Source organism: Megalobrama amblycephala, linkage group LG19, assembly GCF_018812025.1.
Source record: "Megalobrama amblycephala isolate DHTTF-2021 linkage group LG19, ASM1881202v1, whole genome shotgun sequence".
Classification (NCBI taxonomy): Eukaryota; Metazoa; Chordata; class Actinopteri; order Cypriniformes; family Xenocyprididae; genus Megalobrama; species Megalobrama amblycephala.
Genome location: NC_063062.1, coordinates 11,413,104 through 11,439,163, shown reverse-complemented (window position 1 = coordinate 11,439,163; position 26,060 = coordinate 11,413,104). Strand labels below are relative to the sequence as shown.

The 26,060-nt window shown below is 37.4% G+C and overlaps 1 protein-coding gene across 1 annotated transcript; it reads right to left on the bottom strand.

The window, feature by feature from the left end:
- Positions 1 to 1,203: 1,203 nt before the first annotated feature.
- Positions 1,204 to 6,829, bottom strand: cbln1 (cerebellin 1 precursor). The gene is made up of 3 exons (XM_048169309.1): positions 5,663 to 6,829; positions 5,084 to 5,203; positions 1,204 to 2,286 (listed from the first exon to the last, which is right to left on the bottom strand). Exons 1-3 carry the CDS (start codon positions 5,915 to 5,917, stop codon positions 2,089 to 2,091), a joined length of 573 nt encoding a protein of 190 aa, XP_048025266.1. The 5' UTR covers positions 5,918 to 6,829; the 3' UTR covers positions 1,204 to 2,088.
- Between the last annotated feature and the right edge of the window lie 19,231 nt (positions 6,830 to 26,060).

The following is a 26,060-nucleotide window of genomic DNA, read 5'->3' as shown; positions in this document are numbered from 1 at the left end:
TGTATTAAATATGATACCACAGGCTTTTGAGGAATATTTATTTGTACGTCTCTGTCGTCATTGTATTGCACTGTTTTCTGACAATTATTTTATATGTCAGGCTTTGTCAGGGTTAAGAAATTGTTTATATAGCCTAATGAGATATTCAAACAAATGCTAAAGACTGATCTTGAATCCTAACTTCACAAATTAAAATTGCACTTAAACATCAACATGCCATAATTTCCACTCAAACGAAGTTAAATGTTTCCTTTTCTCGCTCTCTTTTCCCCTTCACTTCCCACATGCCCCTTAGCTCTCATTCCATAGTTCTGCTCAGACAAATGATAAGTGTGCAGACACTAATGAGTGGATTTAAACGGGCCTGTACTGTCTGGGCACAGGCCAGCAGGGACACTACGGCTCTTATGGTGCTATGTTAACATTTCACAGCTCAACACTTGTCTATTCACCCTTTTCATATCCAGAACAGTGAGCACCGAAGCAGCAAGTTTTCTTGAGAGGGCCCTCAAACGTAGCATTATTTCCTATTGTGAAAAGATAATGTGCTGAGGTGAGCGTCGCCTGTCAGAATGCTGAGCTCCTGTTGGAAGGGTAGAGTGAGGGTTCATCTTTGGTTCCATTTTTGTGTTTGTTATTCTGCATTTCAACGTTTCTGTCCAATTATGAATATTTTTAGTTTGGTTGTAGCTCTTGAGCAATTTACAACTAAAATAAATATGGCATGATGAAGACTGTCATCAAGTGTAGCCAAGAATCACATGGACTAAATCACTTTCATGGTATGAAATACCTCAAGGACAATACAAAAAAAAGTAAAAATGAAAGAAAAAAAAAGAGCAGGAAAGATGTACGCAACATGATTTTTGTGTAAACAGTGGGGTTTGCTTATTATGCAAGCACTAATTTCCCCCCAGGAGCTCATTAGAGCCTTGAGTGCAGCAGAGAGAGGCCCCAATCACCCGGCAGAGAGAGAAAGAGACAGAGATAGGGAGAGAGAGACCAGCCAAGCATATCTACATCATGAGAAAGCACAATGAGACACACCGAGAGTCATTGTGTCTCTATGGCACACACACACACACACACACACACACAGCTTTGTCAGATTTCATTTTAGTGAAATGATTAGTGTTTGTTCCTCTCTAAAACCTGTAGGCGACAATCTTAAAATTTCAAAGCACAGAATCAGATTAAGAAAAATAAAAAGTACCATTTAATTTTTATTGAATCAAAGAAAAAGAAAAAAACAATGGTTAATTGATTAAAAGGGAGGTTTTTGTCTGCTAAATATTCACATATATTTTACAATCAATGATAATAAAACTTTGTACTTTATAGTATTTCTGATATAGTTTCATCTTAGCCACATTTTTGACCGAAACAAAAACAAGAAGCATTGGTAGTTGGACAGCAGCCTGAAAATCCACACACAATCACTAAGTATTAACACTGAAATACAGAAATACAGAGAGTCGACCAGATTCATTTAGGCATTGAGTATATCATAATCATATAGAAACTTTTTTATGTATTTATATATCCAGTATGCAGTCTTCTTGTGGGGATTCAGAGATCCTTCAGTCAAAGACGCCCTCTCAGAGACAAGAAAGGGGGAGCTGGAGGAAGCCAGAGAAAGGGGCGACTGGACTGAGAGGAATGACAATGGCATTTTGAAACTCACAGTATGTATACGTATGGAGAGAATATACAAAGATGTGACCTGTGTGAAATGGGGGTCTGGGCGGTTGAAGGACAATCCTTAAAAAGCAGCTGAAGACTTTTGAGGGTGGATTGGTGATGGGATGAGTAAGAGGGGGGGTGGGAAGGGCTACGATCCTCTGTATGCTTTCTTTCCATCTTATTTCAATTATCATAAGGATAATAAAAAAAAAAGTTTTGGCTGTCCAGAGCTGTAGTCAAGCAGCAGAGCAAAGTGAGTGCGACGGAGAGCCTGCCACACTAAATTTTCTCTTCCTATATGTTTTCTTTACATTCTCGCTATCATTCTATCTCTCATCCGCCCCTTCTATCTCCCACAAGCCGGCGAGCTAAAGAGCAATAGTCCTTCCGTGGCGTGCCCCTCCTCTACAGAGGGAAGACCAGGAAGCCGGAGAAGGTGGAGTACTTCCAGCCGCCCATCAGGTTGCCTCGCTCCAGCTTGAGGTATGCGCGGTCACCTTTCTCCATTTGAATCAGGACACCATTACTGGCCGCTTCACGTGTGACGTCCTGATCCCCGGCGAAGGCGGAGATCACTGGCCAGCCATTGTGCATCAGGCTCACCTGTAACATGGAAGCATTTTGATTAGCGAGAAGCGCCCTATTGCTGTTTCTGTTACTTTTCAAATTTTGCTTAAAGGAACTGAAAAGTAGAAACTAAGCTGAATAAAATTTGAATTAAAAATCCCAATGAGACAACGGGAAACTATAACGTTATTGGTATCAATCAGAGCCCGTTTTAATCTTCTCACCAACAATAATACATGTAATCTATACCCTTTCTTTTGCAGACTGACAAGCCCCTTGATAATTCAGTAGGCAGCTGCCTGTGAAATCATAAACTTGATCAAAGCATTTATGGGCCTTTGCCAGAAGAAATGAAAATGGCACATTGCTTTATTTGTGTCTATTTTTCTATGCCAAAACCATTCTCAGACCGAGCCAAAAGAAGAGCAAAAATGACATTTGATACTGCAATGAGGAATGAGCTTGTGGTTATTGGAAAGGCACCTTTGAATGTTGTGCGTGACCATCAGATACACAACATCAGAGGCTATCAATATGCAAAAACACTGTTACACAATGAGAACGCACTCTCACAAATAAAAAGACTCACAACTAACATACCCTCAAAATGCATTTGTTCACAGGATGACAAGTGAGAATGTCATCATGCACTCTATATCCTTTTTCACCTTCCAAAAAACAAACTTCCAGCTTTGAGGCCCTTCAAATACATGTAGAACATACAAATGGACCATTGTATGAAAGAACCCAAAAATGAGATGTGAGATAATGTGAACGGATCTCTCAACAATTTAATGCTGCATTTAGCGGAACCGACAGCTTCCTGTCCAAATGACGCTGTGGAGTGATGGAGGACAGCCCCCTCTTTCTCTCAGTCCCTTTGCCTGTCTCAGTCATGCATAATGGTTGGACACGAGCGACGACAAAATGTTCTTCTCCCCTCTTTGTCATATCCATTCATAGCGTCATTATTTTAGGTCAGAGAGTAATTTTCTTAATTAATGTCTGTCACATCTGCGGGTTCAAAGAGAATTGTGCTTCACAAAATATGGGCAGTATATCTGCAATCAATATTCAAATGCCTGGCTGTCTGCTGCTTTGTCTTATGAAAAATATTGTGTGACAACTTTCTATGACATTGCATTGTGCTAGACTACTCAGTGTGTATGTTAATATCCCCAATGCTAACATAATGCGAGTGTTAACTAAATCATGTTTCTGATTTTTATGATAAAATTAACTTACAATGAAAATAACTGATTAGAATTTTAAATACAGAATGTGACTACTAGATTGACACCTAAACCAGGCCAGAATTTAAAAAAGGGAGGGAAAGGTTTTCCCCATCAGATCCCAAATGTTCTCAGATGAACTTGTCCTTTGAGTATTGAAGTACAGTACTCTGTGACACAATATAAAATTGACTGTGGGAATATGAGCTATGAAATAAGCTGAAAGAAACTGCAATAACATTTGATAAGAGTTACATTTACACCCAATGCATGCAGTTCTCCATCCAAACAATTCATTGAGATCCATACAGACACTTTGTGTTTTGCTGCATTATTTATGGAGCCTTTCAGATCATTGTGTGTTTGTGAGTGTGTGTGTTTATCATATGTTCTGCATGGTAATAGAGAGGCCTGCTTCTCCCTCTCAGATCAACAGAGTGGAATTCATATTTTCTTTGAAGTGTGAAGTGTATATAAAAGAACAAAGGAAATATTTATTCTATCAGCTGAAAAAAAAAAGGATTTCACACATAATCTGTTGTGTTACTCTAGCCAAACATATGTAAGAATCTGAGCACAACTTCGCTCATTTAAAATGTGGCACTCAAACTGATTGAAATTATGGTCTACTCAAACCAGTATTAAATCAATTATAGAAATTAATAAGTTAATATGTTTTAAAAATTACAAATACGCTTTCTGTCTGCTCTAGACACATTAACTAGGAATTAACTACGCTTTATTAGGACATCTTTATTGTAAAGCAATCTGTTGAAAACACTGTTCAGCCCTCAAATGTCTGGCCTTTCACACTTAATGCACAGCACAACATATAGCCAATAAGCTCTTCCAATCTTCTCACGTGATTTTGCGCAAAATCACTGCATCTGATTGGGAAAAAAGGAAAAATAAATGTATAAGGTACAAATATAATTCTTGTAATTCCTGCGAGCACTTAAAAAAAAATAGACAAATTGAAATAGGCCCTCCAACGCAAGGCTATATGCACGTGTTTTCTCTTGTATTATTTGTCCTAATTAAATAGTTGGATTAGAGAGCTTTGGTTTCAATATTTGTTTGTGTGTCATATACACAGCTCCAACTTATTGTCTTCATTTAGTCAATGTTTCAGTGCATTTCAGAGATGAATAGGGAAATGTGTGATTTGACTTGCTTCTAATTTAGTCGCCGATCAGAGCGGAATAACGGGATGTAATTGTGAATCCTCTGAGAGACAAGACGACAGTGTAATAATTCTGCGCTCTAATTAGCCAAAAACAGCATGTATATATATATATATATATATATATATATATATATATATATATATATATATATATATATATATATATTTGTGCTGTGCAGACAGGAGGCGAATCTGTCACGCGCGTTCTCTGTCCATGGTCCTGAACACGCGCCAGTTTTGTCTACGCGCCAAATTTCAGGCTGATTGTTAGTCTCGTGCTAATTGAGGGAATAAAAGAAAGCGTTCCTCTCTAGACAACTGAAATTTTCACATTTTCTCTCACACACATTTTACTGTCCCACGCGCACCACAGAACACTTCAGAGAATGGTGAGAATTAAGCTATGAACACTTACCTGGATCGTTTGACGATTATACACTTTCACTACGTGGAAATTAAAACTGTATATCCCTTTGCGCGGGGCGAAGAAATTGCTCCTTTCCTCGTCGAAACTTCTACCAACGTTCACAAGTACCTGAGGGATGATGCAGAGATCAAAATGGAAGTCAAACACGCAATAATAAGTAGGCTAATATCGCTTTTTAGTCTAAGTTCTGTCTCTTTAAGTTTTAGGATGGACACTGGCTGGTGTAGAGTAGCAAAGCGTTTAAATCAGTTTGTCATTCATTATATATACAAGAGCAGATGGGGGATAGTTTTATGACACGAAAAAGAAGTTCACAGCTATTAGATATAATTGAAAAGCCATTAGCCTGTAATTGCCCTTTAACGAAGTGGAAGGAAATATGACATCTCCCCAGATTACACATAGCCTATCAGTTAAAGGTTTCATTGTTGTGATATTTCTTTGATTTTGTGACCTAGTTTGTATTTGTAACTGTGACACAAAATTCCTCCCGAAATTCACAACCGGCTAACGCGTAAAAAGTAACATTAAACAATAGAAGTGGCTATTTCCATAGTGAAAATTTACCTGATCGAAATAGATCACCATTGTTCGATTGCTCATCTCCGACGGCTCGTGGTTCGTGTTCCTCACCACGGAAAAAGCCACTTTGGCGCTTCCAGAACGCACCGATATCCCAAGAGCCGTCCCAGTGGGGTCCGAGGTGGGATTTGAGTCGCACACGACCAAGCATTTCCCCTCCAGTACGATGGGTTCCGTCTCGTTCTGTGCGTATGCATGGCACACTAACCACACTGCGCCTAGCACCAACGTCAACATCATGCCAACTTCACTCCGCACCTAACAGCAGTCTTCTCGCTCAAATCCCAAACCAAAATCACTCCAAAACCTGTCCTCACTGCAAAATGAAGTCCTTCCAAACAGTTCAAGTCAAGACTACAACAGTTTTTCCCCTCGTTCCCCTCTCAGTCCGTAGTGGAAGAACCGACAGAAAGCGGATCAAGGCCCTTACCGAGCTCGCGCGCAGTAGAATACATAGCGCGTGGGGTCCGTCTGCTCGCGCGCTCAATTATTGATATGTGAGATATTAGAAGTGAAACACAAAGGCTCGTGAGCGCAATCCTCCCGCCCTCCTCACTCTCCCCTCCGGGCCCCCAATCAGCGAAGGAGACGGTCTTTACTTTTCCAATCCTTTTCCAAGCCAGTGCACGAGACCGCCTCCTCTCGTGACAGCGCCGATGGGGTCCCACCCCTCAAAAGAAGTATCTTACAGGTGGACCCTAGTCAGCAGACAGAAGGGGATGACACCCCGATCCTCGGAAAATGGGGGCGCGTTATATTGTCATCGTTTTACCGGACACAAGGACGCGATTTATTCTTCCGTGTTAAAATGTTACTCAAGATGAATGGATTGTGAGCGCGCGGAAACACAGCTGAGGTTGTCTTCAAGAAAGCCGGGTGGAAGAAGTTCACATAGTTGTTTTGGCTCACTAACGGACACCTATTGCTGAGAAAAGGACACTTCACGAGAGCAATGATGCTTTAGCTACACTTTCTTCTAAATGGACAAGCCAACTTTAAACAAGGAGGACTACTGTGTTAAAAAGAAATTTGAACAGAAAAACATTTTAACATGCGACAGTAAATGGCTCCGTGTTAATTGGTTAACTGTCAGTTACCTCATGAAATATAGCGGGAAAATGTAGTATTAGATTTAATGGACAATAAATGTAATTTCACTGTGAAAAAAATGGGTTTTGAACCTACAAGTATGAATTACCAAATCATTTACTTACATCAACATTTTATTTACATTCTACAAGAAATTACATGTAGGCCTACGTTTACAGTCTGAAACTATTTTTGCTTGTTTGTAAGGAAAAAAATCTAGTAGGCCTGAGTTGTTGTTGTTTTTTTTACCATTTAAAAACAGTAAAAATGCGTTGCTGGAACAAAATAGTAAAAAGAAAAAGAATAGGCCTATTATATTTTATTTATAATTTTATGTTTTTGTAATTAATTACATAAAAGTGTAACATTTTAGGTTGTTTACTGAATTATTTCAGTGTCATGTCTGCAAGCCTGGTGTTTCGTGTACTGTCTGCATGTATTTTTAGCTGTGGTTCATGAAAAGGCCAGATTTGATTAACGCAAGTCATGATTTGGCCTTCTGTTTATCCACCTGTATGCCTATAATTATGGCAGTTAATATTAGACTATATTTAAGATGCAACGAATCAGATCTTAATAGTCCAAGTAGCCTAGTATATTAACATCAGTTAATGACAAATATAGCTTGCAGTAATGAAATTTAAAATATACAGGCACCATAGTGCCTCCCATAGCGATAGAAAAGTTTATTTTTAGGACGAGGTTCTGGCAACCGCTGATTTTTGACGTAAATTTAACGGGATGACAAATATAACACACTAATAGAACTGGTCTAGTTATTTAAATCGATGTCAAAATCAATTGGCTTGTATATTACCGTTCCAGCTGACTGTAATATACTGACATGATCTGTAATAACTCTTCATAATAATTATTATAATAATAATATCTTTACCCTTTTTTCTTTAGGAAACCTATGTTGCATCGTGAATACACGGGGAATTCTGCTTAGGATATTGACGCCACGAAACTTAGGGAGCATGCTGTTGCTCAAAACATACCTCAGAGTTTGAACATGTTGATGGGATGTGGCGTCTGAGGCCCGCGCGACTCTCATTTTTCTGACAGGACTCATTCTGCGCCAGCGCAGTTCCTACATGACATTTAATAAATGAGATCACTGAGCAGGTTTTAGCAGGAAAAGAGACATGGCGAGCTAAACAAGAACAGAGGACGAGCTTGACATTTGAAAGAAACAGCGACAACAAAGCATGTAGGAGAATACGTGAGTTGAGCCGAAGAGTTCATTAAATTGGATGCTATCCTATGAAGGGGAAGGGGTTTTATTTTGGTTAGTAACATCAGACCTGAAACTGGTAAAGTGATGAGTAATAATAAAAAAAAACATTATAACTGAGTCGCAGGTATTTTGTGTGGACACAAATGGGCACCTGCTGTTATGGTGAAAGCAAAGAGAATAAACAGTATATCTCACCACCTGTATTTCACCGCTATATCTCAACAGGAGCAGACAGCATGCTGGCCTGGAGTCAGCAAGTCACCTATTCACTTTATCAAAAGAAATGTTCAAAAGAAGAGATGATGAGCTGTAGGCACAGCTTTAGTAAGTTCAGCCACCCACAAGACTGCAGTGGTTCGCTGTTTAAAAAAAGAAAAAGAAAACAAGAAAAAACCACTAAAATTGAAAAATGAAGTTTATTTGCTGGCTTAAACGCCTTAAATGTACTGTTGAAAGTTCAAATATGCAATTTTACATTCATTGCACACTTCTGAACACTTTGAATTTAATTAATGATTCAGAAACTCTGAAAACTCCTGACCCATGTCATTAAAAGATCATACAATATACACCGTGGAGATAGATAGATAGATAGATAGATAGATAGATAGATAGATAGATAGATAGATAGATAGATAGACAGATAGATATGACAGTTGCCTGATGCTGTAGATGAACAATGAAAGCCAGGTTAGTGGAGCGTCAGGACAGATGTTGTCTTGTGACAGCTTCCCTGTGAGGAATGTCCTGTCACACTCCACATCCCGCAGGTCTTGTTGCATCATTCTGTTGCCTAAGGTGCTTCCATCTTCCGGCATCATGAAGCGAGAATGGTGTAAATAAAGAAATAAAGAGAGAGAGAAAGAGAGGTGTGTCAGTGACATGCTAGGCGTGACGGTGTGTGTGCTGGTGCCAGCTGGCTCTCAATGCCTGGCTGCTAGTGCAGGAAAACACCTCTAGTACATAATAACAAAACTCTTGTCTGTCCAAAAGATGAAAAAAATACAATCAAGGTAAGTATAGATCCCTCCCAGCAGAGTAAGACTACCCAGAACACAGTCATTAAAGAACAATTAGCATGCAAACACTTCAGATCTCAAAAGGAGAAGTTAACAACCAAAGTAATTAGCACACTAAAATATTTATCACCTTGCAAATGACATGTTTTCCCTGGGAGACTCCATAACTCTAAGCATTCCTTAGTTATTGTTTGTTTATGGAGAACTAAAAAAGCCAGCTTTTCTGTACCTCGCCTCTGCAGTTTGGTATCTAAATGCAGACTCAATTGACTGCAAATAATCCTCCGAGCTAAACTGTTTTCGATTCCAAACAGGATTGAGAAGCATAACTGATATTGCTGCAAGCGTGTTTCCTTTTCCAAAATGAAAGATTGATACTAATCATATTAAAACTTGAGGTTGGTGCACTGTATATTTAATGAACCTTGTTCCCTTTTCATTTTACACATTTTGAGGTGCAAGTGATGATTAACTTGATTAGGAGAGGACTGAAACCAATTTTTTGCTGGTGGTAATCCAATCAAGAATGTAAAGCGTTGTAAATGCAATTTGACAAATCACATTAGTCTGTTATTGGCGGCCTGTTGGTGGCTCATCAGAAATACAGTTTCTGTCCTTTAGGCGATTAAATAATATGATTTTAAAATAGTTTGGCTTGAGTCCACTCCAGCAGGGACACACAAGGACAAGGTGAACATCGGTGTCACACTTTAAACTATTTATTTTGTGTCAGCAGAGGAAAGGTATGTATTTTAAATTCCAATTTGATTTTGAACTGAGGTAGCAAACAGGATGCAGAATTGCAATTTGATTTTCAACGCAAGGAAGTACAATTACAATGAATTTATATAAACAGAAAAGCGAAAATTGTCAAGACAAAGTCTGAATGTTTGTTGTACAGAGAGATTAAGTGTAAAACTCAATAAGTTGAGAAATAGGACACTTATTACCTCAAAACATTTAAGTAAACTAACTTTAAGTAAGTTAGTAGAACTTACATTTTTTGTGACAAGTGGGGCGAGGCCAAGAGCATGGAAGCGGAGCAAGGCCAGTGTGGTGCACAGGTGTCTCTCATTAACAATCACGTCACCGGCATCCCTTCGCTCCCACTAAGCCTCACCCCACTCATCTTACTGTTAATTAATTAAATACAGTTCATTTACATAAACATCACATTCAGATCTTGGTTAATGTTAGATGTTAGATAGCAAATATCACAAGTTATTATAACTATCAAAGAGAATGTCATAATATACTAGCATGTATAATCAAACAACATGCAGTATATATACACGGTCTTAAAAGTTTTGCAGCCCTCCCTCAACCTAACCACAGGATCTACTCTTCATTACAATGGTAACCCTATAACAGAACCCCCTGTAAATCCCAAAATAACACAACATTAAACACTAAGTTATGTTGCCCTATGTTAATCTTGTGCAAAAACACACAAAATAGCACTTAATTTCAACATTTATTGATACAGTCTGACGCAAAGCATGCTGGGAATTAGAAATCTGCTGTGACTCAACTCAATCAAGTTCAGCTTACTACAATGAAATTTTGAGTTCACACAACTTTTTTCTATTAAGTACAATGAACTTTCATTATTTTTTTGAGTGAAATACACTAATTTAATTTAATTAAAGGGTTAGTTCACCCAAAAATGAAAATAATGTAATTTACATTATTACATTACACCCATAAGACCTTTGTTCATCTTCGGAACACAAATTTAAAGGTGCCCAAGAATGCTTTTTCACAAGATGTAATATAAGTCTAAGGTGTCTTCTGAATGTGTCTGTTAAGTTTCAGCTCAAAATACCCCATAGATTTTTTTTAATTAATTTTTTTAACTGCCTATTTTGGGGCATCATTAACTACACACTGATTTTTTCAGCACGCCGCCCCTTTAAATCGCGTGCTCCCTGCCACACGAGCTCTTGACTATATTACAGCGCATTTACAAAGTTCACACAGCTAATATAACCCTCAAATGGATCTTTACAAGATGTTCGTCATGCATGCTGTGTGCATACATCGAATCATGGGAGTAAAGTATTTATTTTGATGTTTACATTTGATTCTCTATGAGTTTGAGGCTATATACTCTGTGGCTAACGGCTAATGCTACATTGTTGGAGAGATTTATAAAGAATGAAGTTGTGTTTATGCATTATACAGACTGCAAGTGTTTAAAAATGAAAATAGTGACGGCTCTTGTCTCAGTGAATACAGTAAGAAGCGATGGTAACTTTAACCTCATTTAACAGTACATTAGCAACATGCTAACGAAACATTTAGAAAGACAATTTACAAATATCACTAAAAATATCATGTTATCATGGATCATGTCAGTTATTATTGCTCCATCTGCCATTTTTCGCTGTTGTTCTTGCTTGCTTACCTTGTCTGTGCACAGATCCAGACGTTAATACTGCCTTTCCTTGTCTAATGCTCGAACATGGGCAGGCATATATGCAAATATTGGGGGCGTACATAATAATGATCCCGACTGTTACGTAACAGTCGGTGTTATGTTGAGATCCGTGTGTTTTCCGGAAGTCTTTTAAACAAATGAGATTTACATAAGAAAGAGGAAGCAATGGGGTTTGAAACTCAATGTATGTCTTTTCCATGTACTGAACTCTTGTTATTCAACTATGCCAAGAAAAATTCAATTTTTGATTCTAGGGCACCTTTAAGATATTTTTGATGAAATCCGATGGCTCAGTGAGGCCTCCATTGCCAGCAATATCACGTCACCTCTCAAGATCCATAAACGTACTAAAAACATATTTAAAACAGTTCATGTGAGTTCAGTGGTTCTACCTTGATATTATAAAGCGACGAGAATACTTTTTGTGTGCCAAAAAAATAAAATAATGACTTTTCAACAATATCTAGTGATGGCAAATTTCAAAACACTGCTTCAGAGCTTTACGAATTGAATCAGTGGTTCGGAGTGCCAAAGTCATTTGATTTCAGCAATTTGATACACGATACGAATCACTAATTCGAAACAAAAGATTCGTAGAGCTCCGAAGCAGTGTTTTGAAATCGGCCATCACGAGATATTGTTGAAAAGTCATTAATTTTTTTTATTATTTTTTACGTACAAAAAGAATTCTCACCACTTTATAATATTAAGGTAGAACCACTGTACTGTGTTTTAAATATGTTTTTAGTACCTTTATGGATCTTGAGAGGTGATGGTGACACTGAGCCATCAGATTTCATCAAAAAAATCTTAATTTGTGTTCCGAAGATGAACGAAGGTCTTACTGGTGTAGAACGACATGAGGGTGAGTAATACATGACATTACTTTCATTTTTGAGTGAACTAACCCCTTAATTTCACTGTTCGGTTTTACAGTATAGATATACTATATTCTTCATTTCTGAATTTTGCACAACCCTTAGATGATACAATCCTAATCAGGTAAATGATGAGACAAACATACACTGAACACTTAAAATAATGAATGCTTTGCTCTCAAAGCCAGTGACAATAAGATTCAATTATTCAAATTGTGCTTTTTCAGTCAAAGTCAGAAAAATCATGCGTCTTAATCAGAGTTTTCTAACATAAAACATAAAAAAAAGAGTATGACAGGCTTTTATCTGAAATGCATTCTCCGATTAGACATTCTTATCTAAACATAAAATATCCCTCTGATTTCCATGTTCCCTTCTGCTTTGCGCTGGAGTTATGGTGCACTCAGCTGGCTGGGAAAATAACCATTAAGGACTTGCAGTGCAATAGAATAAATATTGCATGCAGTGATATAGGACTCACTTGACTCTTAAAGAGACAGTCAGGAGATTCCTTGAAGGCCAAACTGCAGAAATCACTGAATCACTTTGATCTCCAACAAATGTTTAAAGGGTTAGTTCACCAAAGGTCTTACAGGTGTGGAACAACATGAGGGTGAGTAATTAATGACAGAAATGTCATTTTTGGGTGAATTAACCCTTTAACTATGAACTAATTAAATGAATGGAAAAAGTTGTGCCCTCTCTTGATGTGTACTTTGTCACAGCAATTACACATAAGGCTACTCAAGGTAAAATTTGAAGCATACAGCACCATAAACTTGTTATGACTCATATGACATTGCATATAAAAATAGAAGGCTGTGTGTGTGCCCTGCTGCATTTAATATTAGTCAAAGTGGTTCTCCTTCAGAATAGGATGGGAGGAAGGGAGGAGAGATTTAGATGAGGAGGGAGGTCATTAGAATAATCATTTAAAGCAGCGGCGTGCAAGTCCTCTGTGTGCGATTCACTTTTATGGTTCAAGATGTCTCCCACCTGGCACACAAACAATAACCCTCTATAACAATAAAGACGATGCTTTACACGCAGACACATCCACACATGTGCACCGACACGAGCACTCTGAATCACCCTGCTGAGCCCGGCGAATCTGCTGCTCTGGCCTTTTTTGGCTCCGAGGCCTCCGGACCCCCCTTCGCCTGTAACGCGTGTAATCATGGCTTTCATTTGGTTACAGGAGCGGAAGGGCCGCCCAGAGATGGCTAGATTAAATCTTCCATGTGTCAGAGGAGAAGAGAAAACAACATTGCGCTGCCTAGGGAGGGCTGGTGAAAAATAACCTGTCATCACTTTCGCTGGTTTTGGCTGCTCTCTCGGTGCTCTATCGGTTCGGTTGTTCACTCACTCCATCTCTCTCTGGGTCTAATTCGTGAGGCGGGGTTTTCAGGGGACAAGGTGAGAGACGCAGGCGGTCTGTAATAAAGAGAGACAGCCTGATAGGAGGCAGATGGAGGATAGGGGAGAAGGAAGCAAAAGCGGGAGAGAGAGTGAGGATGCTCCTGAGAGGGAGAGTTTGGGACTGGGAGAGAAAAGAGGAAGTGACACTATGTGCGAAGAGCAAGTCATGTAATATAAGGAGTATTTACCTCTGTTATGGTGCTACTAGAGACTCAGCTGCATAGATGCTCATGCATATCCGGGCATTGTTGGGCTCGTTACTCAAAAAAGTGTAATTTATTACTCGTTACTAGTTACTCCTTTCAAAAGTAATACTATTGCTTTCTGGCAACAGTACTAGTTATATTACTTTTTCTTTACTCCCCACAGAAGTTGTAATTGTGTATCTTCCCCAAAAAATCTTCTAAAATGTTACTAACAACATATTTCTGCCACATTGGATCGCAGTCAGAAGTTATTACAAACACTCAATAGTGACTGATAGTGACTTTTAAAAGGATAGTTCACCCAAAAATGAAAATTATCCCATGATTTACTCAAACTAAAGCCATCCTAGGTGTATATAATCGGAGATATATTTAAAAAAATATCCTTAGTCCTCCAAGGTTTATAATGATTTTGAAAGGGAACCCAAATTTTAAAACGGTCGTCCACCTGAAGCTAGTTATTTGAATTTATAAAGTTTTAAATATGGATTTTTTTCTTACAAAAACGCATCTTTGCTTCAAAAGGCCTTTATTAACCCTCTGGAGTCGTATGGATTATTTTTTTTTTTAATGGATGGATGCATTGTTTTTGTTTTAAAATTTGGGTTTCCATTCACAACCATTACAAACCTTGGAGGACTAAGGATATTATTAATATATCTCCGATTGCGTTTGTCTAAAAGAAGATAGTCATATACACCTAGAATGGCTTGAGAGTGAGTAAATCATGGGATAATTTTCATTTTTGGGTGAACTATCCTTTTAAGTAAAAGTGTTGTATTGTATTAATCCCATTAATTATCATATGTACCTTGTAGCTAATTTCTCTGTTACCCATATATGATTATATTTCATGATGTATTTTATTAAAAGAAATCACATAAGTTTGTAAGAAAATGTTTTGTATTCCAAAAAGATTTTTGTAGTAATATAATTTATATCGGGATCAGAGGGATGTGGGTGGGCAAGCCATGTAATGCCAGAGTAAAGTAATGCCACAACTTCCATAATGCCACAACTTACACAACGGTGTTCAGATCATCTTTTCTCCCGACAAAATCAATGTAATGGCAATATTTCCATCTGCTGAATGTAAGCTTTTCCATATTCCAATCTTGCCTGCTGCAATGGTGACTTCATGTGCATGTGTGGGTCTTGAAAATTATGAAAATATATATAGGAATTATTGGATTGTTGGATTTCAAATCAGGGGTTGAGACATCAAAAGTAACTAAGGTTGAGTCTCAATCAGCTCCCTTCCAGGGCACTGAATCATTCACTCTCTAAAAAGTCTCACAATGCACCGTGAACACCAGGGAGCATCGATGCTCACTCTGTTCCCTTAACGGACGTTCTGAAACATTAAGCGTAAATCCATGAGCCATCTCACTACACATAATGACGCACGATAGATGTTTTTAAAAATACAAACCATTATTTTATTATATTTCAGCATAAACATACATCGCTAGACAGGTAATGAACATAATCTAGCTAACATTTATCTATCTATTGTCTGTCTGTCTGTCTGTTGATCGATAGATAATCTAATCACCGTGTAGTAGTCACGGTGCAAAATCTCAATTTGTTTCTCAAAAAAGTTTAGTATTTTATAATAATTTTCTCAACATGGATAGTCTGATGGGACTCCTTCTTGAACAGCGAGTGTAAAGCAGTTTCAGAAATAAACTTTTTTTAAACACAGTATTTGCTTTCTGGAATATATTTACAATTATGAGGGCTTTTTTTTCTGGCCATATTTAAAGGTGCCCTTGATTCAAAAATTGAATTTACCTCAGCATAGTTAAATAACAAGAGTTCAGTACATGGAAATGACATACAGTGAGTCTCAAACTCCATTGTTTCCTCCTGCTTATATAAATCTCATTTGTTTAAAAGACCTCCGAAGAACAGGCAAATCTCAACATAACACCGACTGTTACGTAACAGTCAGGATCATTAATATGTACGCCCCCAATATTTGCATATGCCAGCCCATGTTCCCAACATTATGAAAGGCCAGCCAGTATTAACGTCTGGATCTGTGCACAGCTGAATCAACAGACTAGGTAAGCAAGCAAGGACAATAGCAAAAAATGGCAGATGGAGCAATAATAACTGACATGATTCATGATAACATGATATTTGTAGTGATATTTGTAAATTGTCTTTCTAAACGTTTCGTTAGCATGTTGCTAATGTACTGTTAAATGTGGTTAAAGTTACCATCGTTTCTTACTGTATTCACGGAGACAAGAGCCGTCGCTATTTTCATTTTTAAACACTTGCAGTCTGTATTATACATAAACACATCTTCATTCTTTATAAATCTCTCCAACAGTGTAGCATTAGCCGTTAGCCACGGAGCATAGCCTCAAACTCATTCAGAATCAATGTAAACATCAAAATAAACACTGTACTTACACGATTAGACATGCTGCATGACGAACACTTTGTAAATATCCATTTGAGGGTTATATTAGCTGTTTGAACTTTTTTTTTGCGTTGTTTAAGGCAAGCGCGAGTTCTTGGGGCGTGGAGCACCAGATTTAAAGGGCCACACACCCTGAATCAGCTCATTTCTAATTATGCCCCAAAATAGGCAGTTAAAAAAATTAATTAAAAAAAATCTATGGGGCATTTTGAGCTGAAACTTCACAGACACATTCAGGGGACACCTTAGACTTATATTACATCTTTTTAAAAAAAAGTTCTAGGGCACCTTTAAACAAACACAGGGTGTGAGTCCATTTACTTAAATCACTTTGATTTACTTTAGTCAATTAACAATTTGAGCAATTATGACTGTTATGCATAAAATCAAATCAACATCAAATCAAATACAAGAATCACTGTTCTTCAAATGCCACTGTCCTAGTTCAGACCCTGATCAAACTCACCTATCTGCAATTTTCTAGTAACTCTGAAGACCTTAATTAGTTTGTTCAGGTGTGTTTGATTAGGATTGGAACTAAACTCTGCAGGGCAGTGGCCCTCTAGGACCGGATTTGAGGAGCCCTGCTGTAAATAATGCTCAAAGTATTATAACACAATAAATGCTCCTTTTAAATAACCAGCATTTCCCTGTGTTATATTATACAGCTCTCTAATGTCACTGTAGATTTTGATCTTTTTTAAGTTTTTGAGATGTTGACTACGGCAAATACAAACATTTGATGTAGTGTCAGAGGCACTGAAACCATAAGTAGAAAGGCCTAGAATAGAATATAAAAACATAAGCAGAAGATATTTAAGATATAGAAGAGAACTTGACTAGGGGAGCCTGTTTTACTCTCACATTTGATCTATTTTACACAATTTTCTTTCACAGAAGTAGCTCACACCACTAAACGGGCCTGTCATCTTGCTTTCTTCCTAGAAAATGAATCAGAAGCATGTGCAAAAAAGATGTGTAAAGAGAGAGATAAGGTGAGAAAGAGAACTTATAGTTGGATGAGATGTGAAGAGACACCAAAGAGAGCAACAGAGAGCTTGAATACACAGGTCATGCTTTGAGGTAGTTTAATTATTAATATTATGAAGTAAAAGGTTTGTTCTAAACCCTAATCGATAAGTATTACATTTCTGCAAAAAAAAAATGTCCCTCACCCAGGGCTGTCGCTACCATTCATGAGGCCCCATATAACAACCTTAAATATTCTTGCATTATTGCAACAAATAAAGTAAAATCATTGCAAGTAAATGAGAAAGCACCACTCTCACATTTTTACAAAATATTTACAAAAATAAAATAATAAAATCAAAATTTAAAAACTCTGGTTTTAGTTTTAAGTACATTTTTTAAGTGTTTAATTGTATTTATTAATAAGTGTTTATTGCAAACCCAGTGAAACAAAAATGTTTTAATGACAATGAGTAAGTGGGGGAAAATAACTGGACTGTATAATAAAGAGCATGTTTATTTTATGTGGGTGAGGGTAGTGACTCTTTATCCATGACTGCAATATGTGTAAGGCTTAAAGGGATAGTTCACCCAAAAATGAAAATTTGCGGTTAATTTACTCACCCTCAGGCCATCCAAGATACACTAAGGTCTTAAGAAGCTAAACGATTGGTCTATGCAAGAAACTGAACATTATTTACAGCATTATTACCTGTAATCCTCAGCCTCTGCAAACGGTCTTGAGCGCATTCATTCACGTCACATGACGTATGCATAGGAGCTCAAACGTTGAGAATCTAGGAAAAGTCAAACTTCCCGACTGAGATCATGCATATATAGGTTGCGGCATCCAGGGTAAGCATAATAAGAACTTTTCTGATGAACAATACAACACGCGCGTCTTCCCTCTCTGTTGTAAACGAACACAGCCTCAGCTCACGTGTGAGTTTGCTCCTGCGCACACGTCATTATGTGACAGGAAGCGCTCCAGACTGTCGTGAATGCGCTCAGGACTGTTTTCTGTGGCTGTGGATTACAGATAATAATGCTGTAAATAATGTTCGGTTTCTTGCATACACCAATCGTTTTCCTTTTTAAGACCTCAATGTATCGTCAGGAGCCGCGTTTTTATGAATCTCAAAGCGACGGCTCCCATTGACTTCCATATGAATCACAGAGGACCACGGTTTCAGCTAAAAATCTTCTTCACTGTTCTGCTGAAGAGAAAAATTAAGTAAGAGAGTAAATTAACAGCAATTTTTTGGATGAACTATTTCTTTAAGAGGTCAAACAAAGTTTGCTACACCATATGTTTAACTACACCATATGGCAACAAAAACATCTTTTTCCATTGTCGACCATTTAAAATATCTGTATTCTGATCAAATAAAATGTTTTGCAAGCAACATTTAAATGCAAATATTTCATTATATTATAGAAAATATTTTGACAGTTTTATTTCTGAAAGGCTCTGAAAAGTGTGCAATGGACTAGTGAATAGGGAAGGTATTGGGACTGGGCATGTTTAATCAATCATTGCTGTCATCAGTGTCGGGAAAAATTACTTTACAATGCTTTACAATATTGTTTTACTCCCTAAAAAAGGAACTAATTCTGTTACTTAGTTACTTTTTTTGGAAAGTAATGTATTACGTAACTTTTGCATTACCTTTTCTTACCTTGGCTGGGCTTGCTTAAAAAAGTTTTTTGGTAAATAGAAAGGCTCTTTCATACGGTGGCCCAGTAGTGCACAACACAACGAAATTAAAAAAGCAAACATAAGTTCATAACACAACGAAATAAAGCCACAACACAACGGAAACAAGCCACAACACAACGAAATAAAGCCACAACACAACGGAATCAAGCCACAATACAACGGAATAAAGCCACAACACAACGAAATAAAGCCACAACACAACACAAGCCACAACACAACGGAATAAAGCCACAACACAACGGAATAAAGCCACAACACAACGGAATAAATCCACAACACAACGGAATAAAGCCACAACACAACGGAATCAAGCCACAACACAACGGAATAAAGCCACAACACAACGAAATAAAGCCACAACACAACGGAATAAAGCCACAACACAACGGAATAAAGCCACAACACAACGGAATCAAGCCACAACACAACGGAATAAAGCCACAACACAACGGAATCAAGCCACAACACAACGGAATAAAGCCACAACACAACGAAATAAAGCCACAACACAACGGAATAAAGCCACAACACAACGGAATAAAGCCACAACACAACGGAATAAAGCCACAACACAACGAAAAAGCCACAACACAACGGAAAAAAGCCACAACACAACGGAATAAAGCCACAACACAACGAAATAAAGCCACAACACAACGGAATAAAGCCACAACACAACGGAATCAAGCCACAACACAACGGAATAAAGCCACAACACAACGGAATAAAGCCACAACACAACGGAATAAAGCCACAACACAACGGAATCAAGCCACAACACAACGGAATAAAGCCACAACACAACGAAATAAAGCCACAACACAACGGAATAAAGCCACAACACAACGGAATAAAGCCACAACACAACGGAATCAAGCCACAACACAACGAAATAAAGCCACAACACAACGGAATAAAGCCACAACACAACGGAATAAAGCCACAACACAACGGAATCAAGCCACAACACAACAGAAATGCTCCCGACCACTTGGGGGCTCTCAGAGCTCGGTAATATTACTATTCCTTGCCACTGTTCTATAAAGTCGACAGTTTTACAAAGATATCAATACCATGATTAGTTTTAAGTATGTAAGCATTGTATATCGACATTTAAAAACAGACATGTTCAAATTCCAAAGGTTTTTAATTCCTGTTGGTAAGACTGACAAGCTTTGGAATTTGAATATGTCTGTTTTTAAATGTTAAAAGTAATTTTAATGAATACAAATTATACGTTTTAACCACTTGGTGGGATTGGCAGACGTTCCCTTCATCATGCGCCGTGGTAGCGCGTCAAATCATTCACAAGTATAAATATGAAGCTATTTTGCACATAGGTGATGCTGACTCTATAGAACAGTGGCAAGGAAAACTAACTTTACCGAGCTCTGAGAGCCCCCTAGTGGTCGGGAGCATTTCCGTTGTGTTGTGGTTTGATTTCATTGTGTTGTGGCTTTATTCCGTTGTGTTGTGGCTCGATTTCGTTGTTTTGTGGCTTTATTCTGTTGTGTTGTGGCTCGATTTCGTTGTGTTGTGAACTTATGTTTGCTTTTTTAATTTCGTTGTGTTGTGCACTACTGGGCCACCGTACTTTCACACCAAAAGTGAAATGAATAAGCCTCAGGCTGAAAAAAAACAAACAAACCTTTCTACCATTCTGGACTGCAGAAGAAGAAAGTTCCACACTCTTCAGCAAAAAAAAAAAAAAGAAACACAAATTTGATGTTTATTTTAGTCATTTTTTCTTACTGGTACGGTTGAATTTGATCATCGAAGGTCAGCAGCAAAGACACTGGTTAATAAATTCTGATTAAATACACAAAGTATATTTGTGTAATTTAACCTTTAATTATTTTAGGTTTGCGTAATATTCCGAGATTGCATTTCTTGGTTTTTATCCATTTTGTGGAATACTGAATCTGTTTTTGTGCAAGTGAGGAAATGCATGCTCATATTTAGTGAAGAATTACAACACACAACACATCTGCACCTTATACTTCTGATTTCTCTCAACATGGGGACAGGAGAGGTGTCAGTCAATAAATGAGAAAACAAAGTAACTTAGTTACTTATTTGAAAAAGTAGCCATTTTAATATTTTGTAATGTTAAAATACGTAATATGTTGTTGTAAATTTAAAAGTAACGCATTGCTTTACTAGTTACTTGAAAAAAGTAATCTGATTACATAACTCACGTTACTTGTAATGCATTACCCCAACACTGGTTGTGTAACAGCCTGCAGCTAAAAAAAAGCTGGCTGAAGAACTGACCACCCATAAGCAAGGACTGCAAGGTTTAAATTACTTCCAGGTCCTCCAATTCAGATGAATGCGGATATTAACAAATAGCTTTCTCTGGGTATTATATGCCTCCTTGGGGATGACTGAAGTTTGCATAGCGTGTTAAATGCACAGGTGCTGTGTGATCACACGGAAGAGCAATATGTTTGTAAGTGTGTATACAGTACATGAGCATGTACGTGTCACATGTGAGACACCCCAGACTGTTTGTTTAAATACTGTAAACACTCGACAGCTCCTGTTGCATGCAGATACAGTTAGCACTCAGCACATGAGGTGTGTATCCTCAGTAAACAGAGTATAGGAGTGGTGTGTTGACAGAAAAGATCGATACTTGGGTAACTGCTGATGGGAAACGGAACAATCTTCACTTCTGATCCCTCGGTAATAACACCGCCAGTGTCACAGACACACACATGCTTGTCACTCAGCCTGATGAGCATCTTACAATCTCTCTCCCAATATCTGTGTGCACATTAACACAGCAAACAGACACATCGACATTAATAAACATTTACAGATGTTGTTAAAAATACTGTTGAACATGCATAGATATTAAATTACATGTGCATTAATAGACATTTTAAAGAATAATTGAGTTGAAACAGGCTAAATCTCAAATGCAGTCATGTGTGTGAACACATGCTCATCAGGTCCTGTCTGAATCATAGGGATGGGGGCAATGGCTGCTTTGGGTTTGAGTCAGCATGAGGGTCTAACATCTCAAGCTCTATATTCATTCCTGGTAGCAACAATTGTGAACAAGTACTATGTACTCTTGACTGAATTCATGAGGGACAGGATTCGAGTGGGAGAGCTAGATTGGATAGGTACTTTTGGTTGTCAAGCATAATAAAGTCTTAAAAGTTTCACTCAAATGTCTTTCAAAGATTGTCACAAAGCTTTTTTTTTTTCCATTATGTAACGGCCACTTTTATTTTTATATAGAATGTTTGACTCTGAAATATATCAAATTACAGGAGTAAAATATGTTGTGAACACTGTTTCACTTTGCACTAACATGCACAGTTCAAATGTTTGGGGTCGGTAAGATTTTGTAATGCTTCTGAAAGAAGTCTCATATGTTTACCAACCCTTCAAACTTACAGTGAAACTGTATGTATTTTTAATATATTTTAAAATGTAATTTATTCCTGTGATGGCAAAGCTTAATTTTTAGTAGCCATTACAGACTTCAGTGTCACATGATCCTTCAGAAATCATTCTAATATGCTGATTTGCTGCTCATAAAACATTTGTTATTACTATGAATGTTGAAAACAGTTGAGCTGCTTAATTTACCAAGGACAGCTCAATATTTTCACATACAAAGAATCATTTATACTGTGAGAATAACAATAATCATGATATAATGTTGATGTGATTGATTGAATAATTTTTAAATGTAGTATTAGTAGAGTGTGTAGTGTTTGAAAAGCACACACACACACACACGACCCTGGCTTACACTTGCGTACAACATCATTGTTGACTTCTATTTCAGGAAAGGAACATTATGTACACAGGCATTCTGAAATGAGACTGTAGAGAGATGAATTGCTCAGGTAGCAATTTGCATTCTGAGAGTGTTAAAAATGTACCTTATATGATTTTGCAGATAAAAAGCTGTCTGGTTCATACTTCCTAATGAGTCTAAATGTATGCAAAGATATGAGTGAACTTGACCATGTTAACATTGCACTGAGAGAGGTCTTCCTAAAGTGCACTCTTTATCCACATTTAAAAAGAGAGTGAGTGAGTGAGTGAGTGTGTGGCACAGCCATATAGACACACTTTAGCTTTTCCAGACCTAAAAAAAAGAATCACTAGCCATGTAGGACAAAAAAACAAAAAAAGGAAGAAAAGGAAAACAGTAGATGAGTGAAAAGAAGAGAACAGGATGGAAAAGACAGAGATGAAGAGGAAGGAGAGATGTGATGTCATGGTAACAGAAAAATGTTGTTTAAAAGGCTGAAAAGAATAACAGGAGGAAGTTGAAAATACAGAGAAGACTGACTTGAGAGTAAATGAAGCTTTTTTCCCACTTTTGCTCAGAAACATTTAAATGAATAGTTAACTAAAACAAATTAAAATTCTTAAAATCCTTATCTTCAGTTCATTCCAAAACCATATGAAGGAGAAACATTGCAGAATGTCCATGCTGCTCTATTTTGTACAACAAAAGTAGATAAAAGACAAAAATTGACCACAAAAGTACTTGACATAACATCTTTATTTGAAGTTGACATTGAAGTGGTCTTTATTCTAGGTGTTCTAACGCAGTATAAAGTGTATAATAGACCAATTCTAAGGAATTGGTCCTCAGTTTTGAATGTCCTGAAAAGGTCAAATTAGATTTGAATCAATTTTTACACTTAAAGGTGCCCTTGATTCAAAAATTGAATTTACCTCGGCATAGTTAAATAACAAGAGTTCAGTACATGGAAAAGACATACAGTGAGTCTCAAACTCCATTGTTTCCTCCTTCTTATATAAATCTCATTTGTTTAAAAGACCTCCGAAGAACAGGCGAATCTCAACATAATACCGACTGTTATGTAACATTCGGGGTGTATGCCCTCAATATTTTTATATGCCAGCCCATGTTCCCAACATTATGAAGGGCAAACGAAAGTTACCATCATTTATTTCTGTATTCACGGAGACAAGAGCCGTTGCTATTTTCATTTTTAAACACTTGCAGTCTGTATAATTCATAAACACAAATTAATTCTCTATAAATCTCTCCAACAGTGTGTAATGTTAGCCGTTAGCCACGGAGCACTATCAAACTCATTCATAACCAAATGTAAACATCAAAATAAACACTGTACTTACGCGATTAGACATGCTGCATGACGAACACTTTGTAAAGATCCATTTTGAGAGTTATATTAGCTGTTTGAACTTTTTTTTATGTTGTTTAAGGCAAGCGCGAGCTCCGTGGGCGGAGAGCACGAGCAATTAAAGGGCCAGCAGCCCTGAATCGGCTCATTTATAATGATGCCCCAAAATAGGCAGTTAAAAAAATTAATTAAAAAAAAATCTATGGGGTATTTTGAGCTGAAACTTCACAGACACATTCAGGGGACACCTTAGACTTATATTACATCTTTTTAAAAAAAGTTCTAGGGCACCTTTAACTTAAACCCTGCTCCTCACACACGATTGTTGTATGGCTTCTGGAGATCTATGAACTACATATGGTACTTTCTGTCCATTTGGATGGAGCATGGCAGTTTATATCACCACTTTCATTGTATGGAACAGAGAAGCTCGGATATTTTGCAAAACATCTCCATTTGTGTTCCATCGAAAGAAGAAAGTTATTCTGGTTTGGAAAGAAAAGAAGAAACAGAGTAAGCACTGAATATAGTCAACCTTTGACCATGAGGTGTGAAGTAATTAATACTTTTATTCAGCAAGAATGCATTAAATTGATCATAGTTGATCAACAGTTATTTCGCAATATTACTGTTTCTTTGTATTTTTGATTAAATAAATGCAGCATTGGTGAACATAAGAGACTTCTTTCAGAAACATTCAAAAACAATAAAGACTTATTTTGAACTTTTGTGTTTTCGTCACACACACACACACACACACAAAATCCTGGAAAAATGTATGACGGTTTCCACAAAAATATTCTATAACTCTTTTCAACATTGATACTAACATGAAATGTTTCAAGAGGATCAACCTTAGGATCATGTGACACAGAAGACTGGAGTAATGATGCTGAAAATGCAGGATTGCCATCACAGGAAATAATAACATTTAAAAAATATATTAAAATATTAGAATAGTTATTTTAAATTGTAAAAATATTTCACAATATTACTGTTTTTACTGTATTTCTGGTCAAATAAATGCAGCCTTGGTGAGAATAAGAGACTATTTCAAAAACATTAAAAAAAAGGTACCAACCCCAAACCTTTTAACAGTATTGTACAGCAAGTTGAACACAATGTATTACGCTGTGGTGCTGTGGCCATTTGTGGCTATAACCTCATATGACTTATATATGTCCTAAACCTGCTAAACAAGCACACACATTTTTTTATCACAGGATGGTTACACAGGAAGTGTCTCTCTACTAGTTTCTCTTGCACCTAAATCATAATTCAGAGTCTTATTCAATAATCTCTTGTTCACTCTTTTTAAATACACCACCACAACTCTCTCTCTCATTCTTTCTGGTGGGAGAACAGAAACAGAACGGCCTCCTGCTAGTTGAATGAGGAGCAACTCAGTACAGCTGGAGAAAGGTCACTAATGACAGGCCTTCAGCACGGCTGTCAGAGTAGCCCACAGATATCTCACACACATACACAACTGCCTCCACCTGCATTGAGCCGCTCAGAGAAAAAGGCGTAATAAACTCAAATGATAGATAGTGAAATGGATAAGCAGATGAACAGACATAAAGGACAAATGAACAAAAGGAAAAAGGGCAAAAATAAAGATAAATGAATGGGTGGATGGATAAATGATGGACAAATGAATACATCTTGAGTCAGAGTTCCGCTCTATGCTAGTGAAGAAATGAAGATCGTATTAGCCATTTTGTTTAATTGTTGCCATCTAGTGGACAAAATAGAAATAGATCCAATCTATTCTTACCAACCACATTTTTCCCTCTATTATGCTATTGAAAAAGGAAGT

Excerpts from the sequence above, each read along its gene's own strand:
- cbln1 (XM_048169309.1), bottom strand. The coding sequence starts at position 5,917 with ATGATGTTGACGTTGGTGCTAGGCGCAGTGTGGTTAGTGTGCCATGCA. Across the intron at positions 5,204-5,662 it reads TGGTGATCTATTTCGATCAG|GTACTTGTGAACGTTGGTAG; the intron begins GTAAATTTTCAC and ends ATCATCCCTCAG. Across the intron at positions 2,287-5,083 it reads ATAATCGTCAAACGATCCAG|GTGAGCCTGATGCACAATGG; the intron begins GTAAGTGTTCAT and ends TCCATGTTACAG.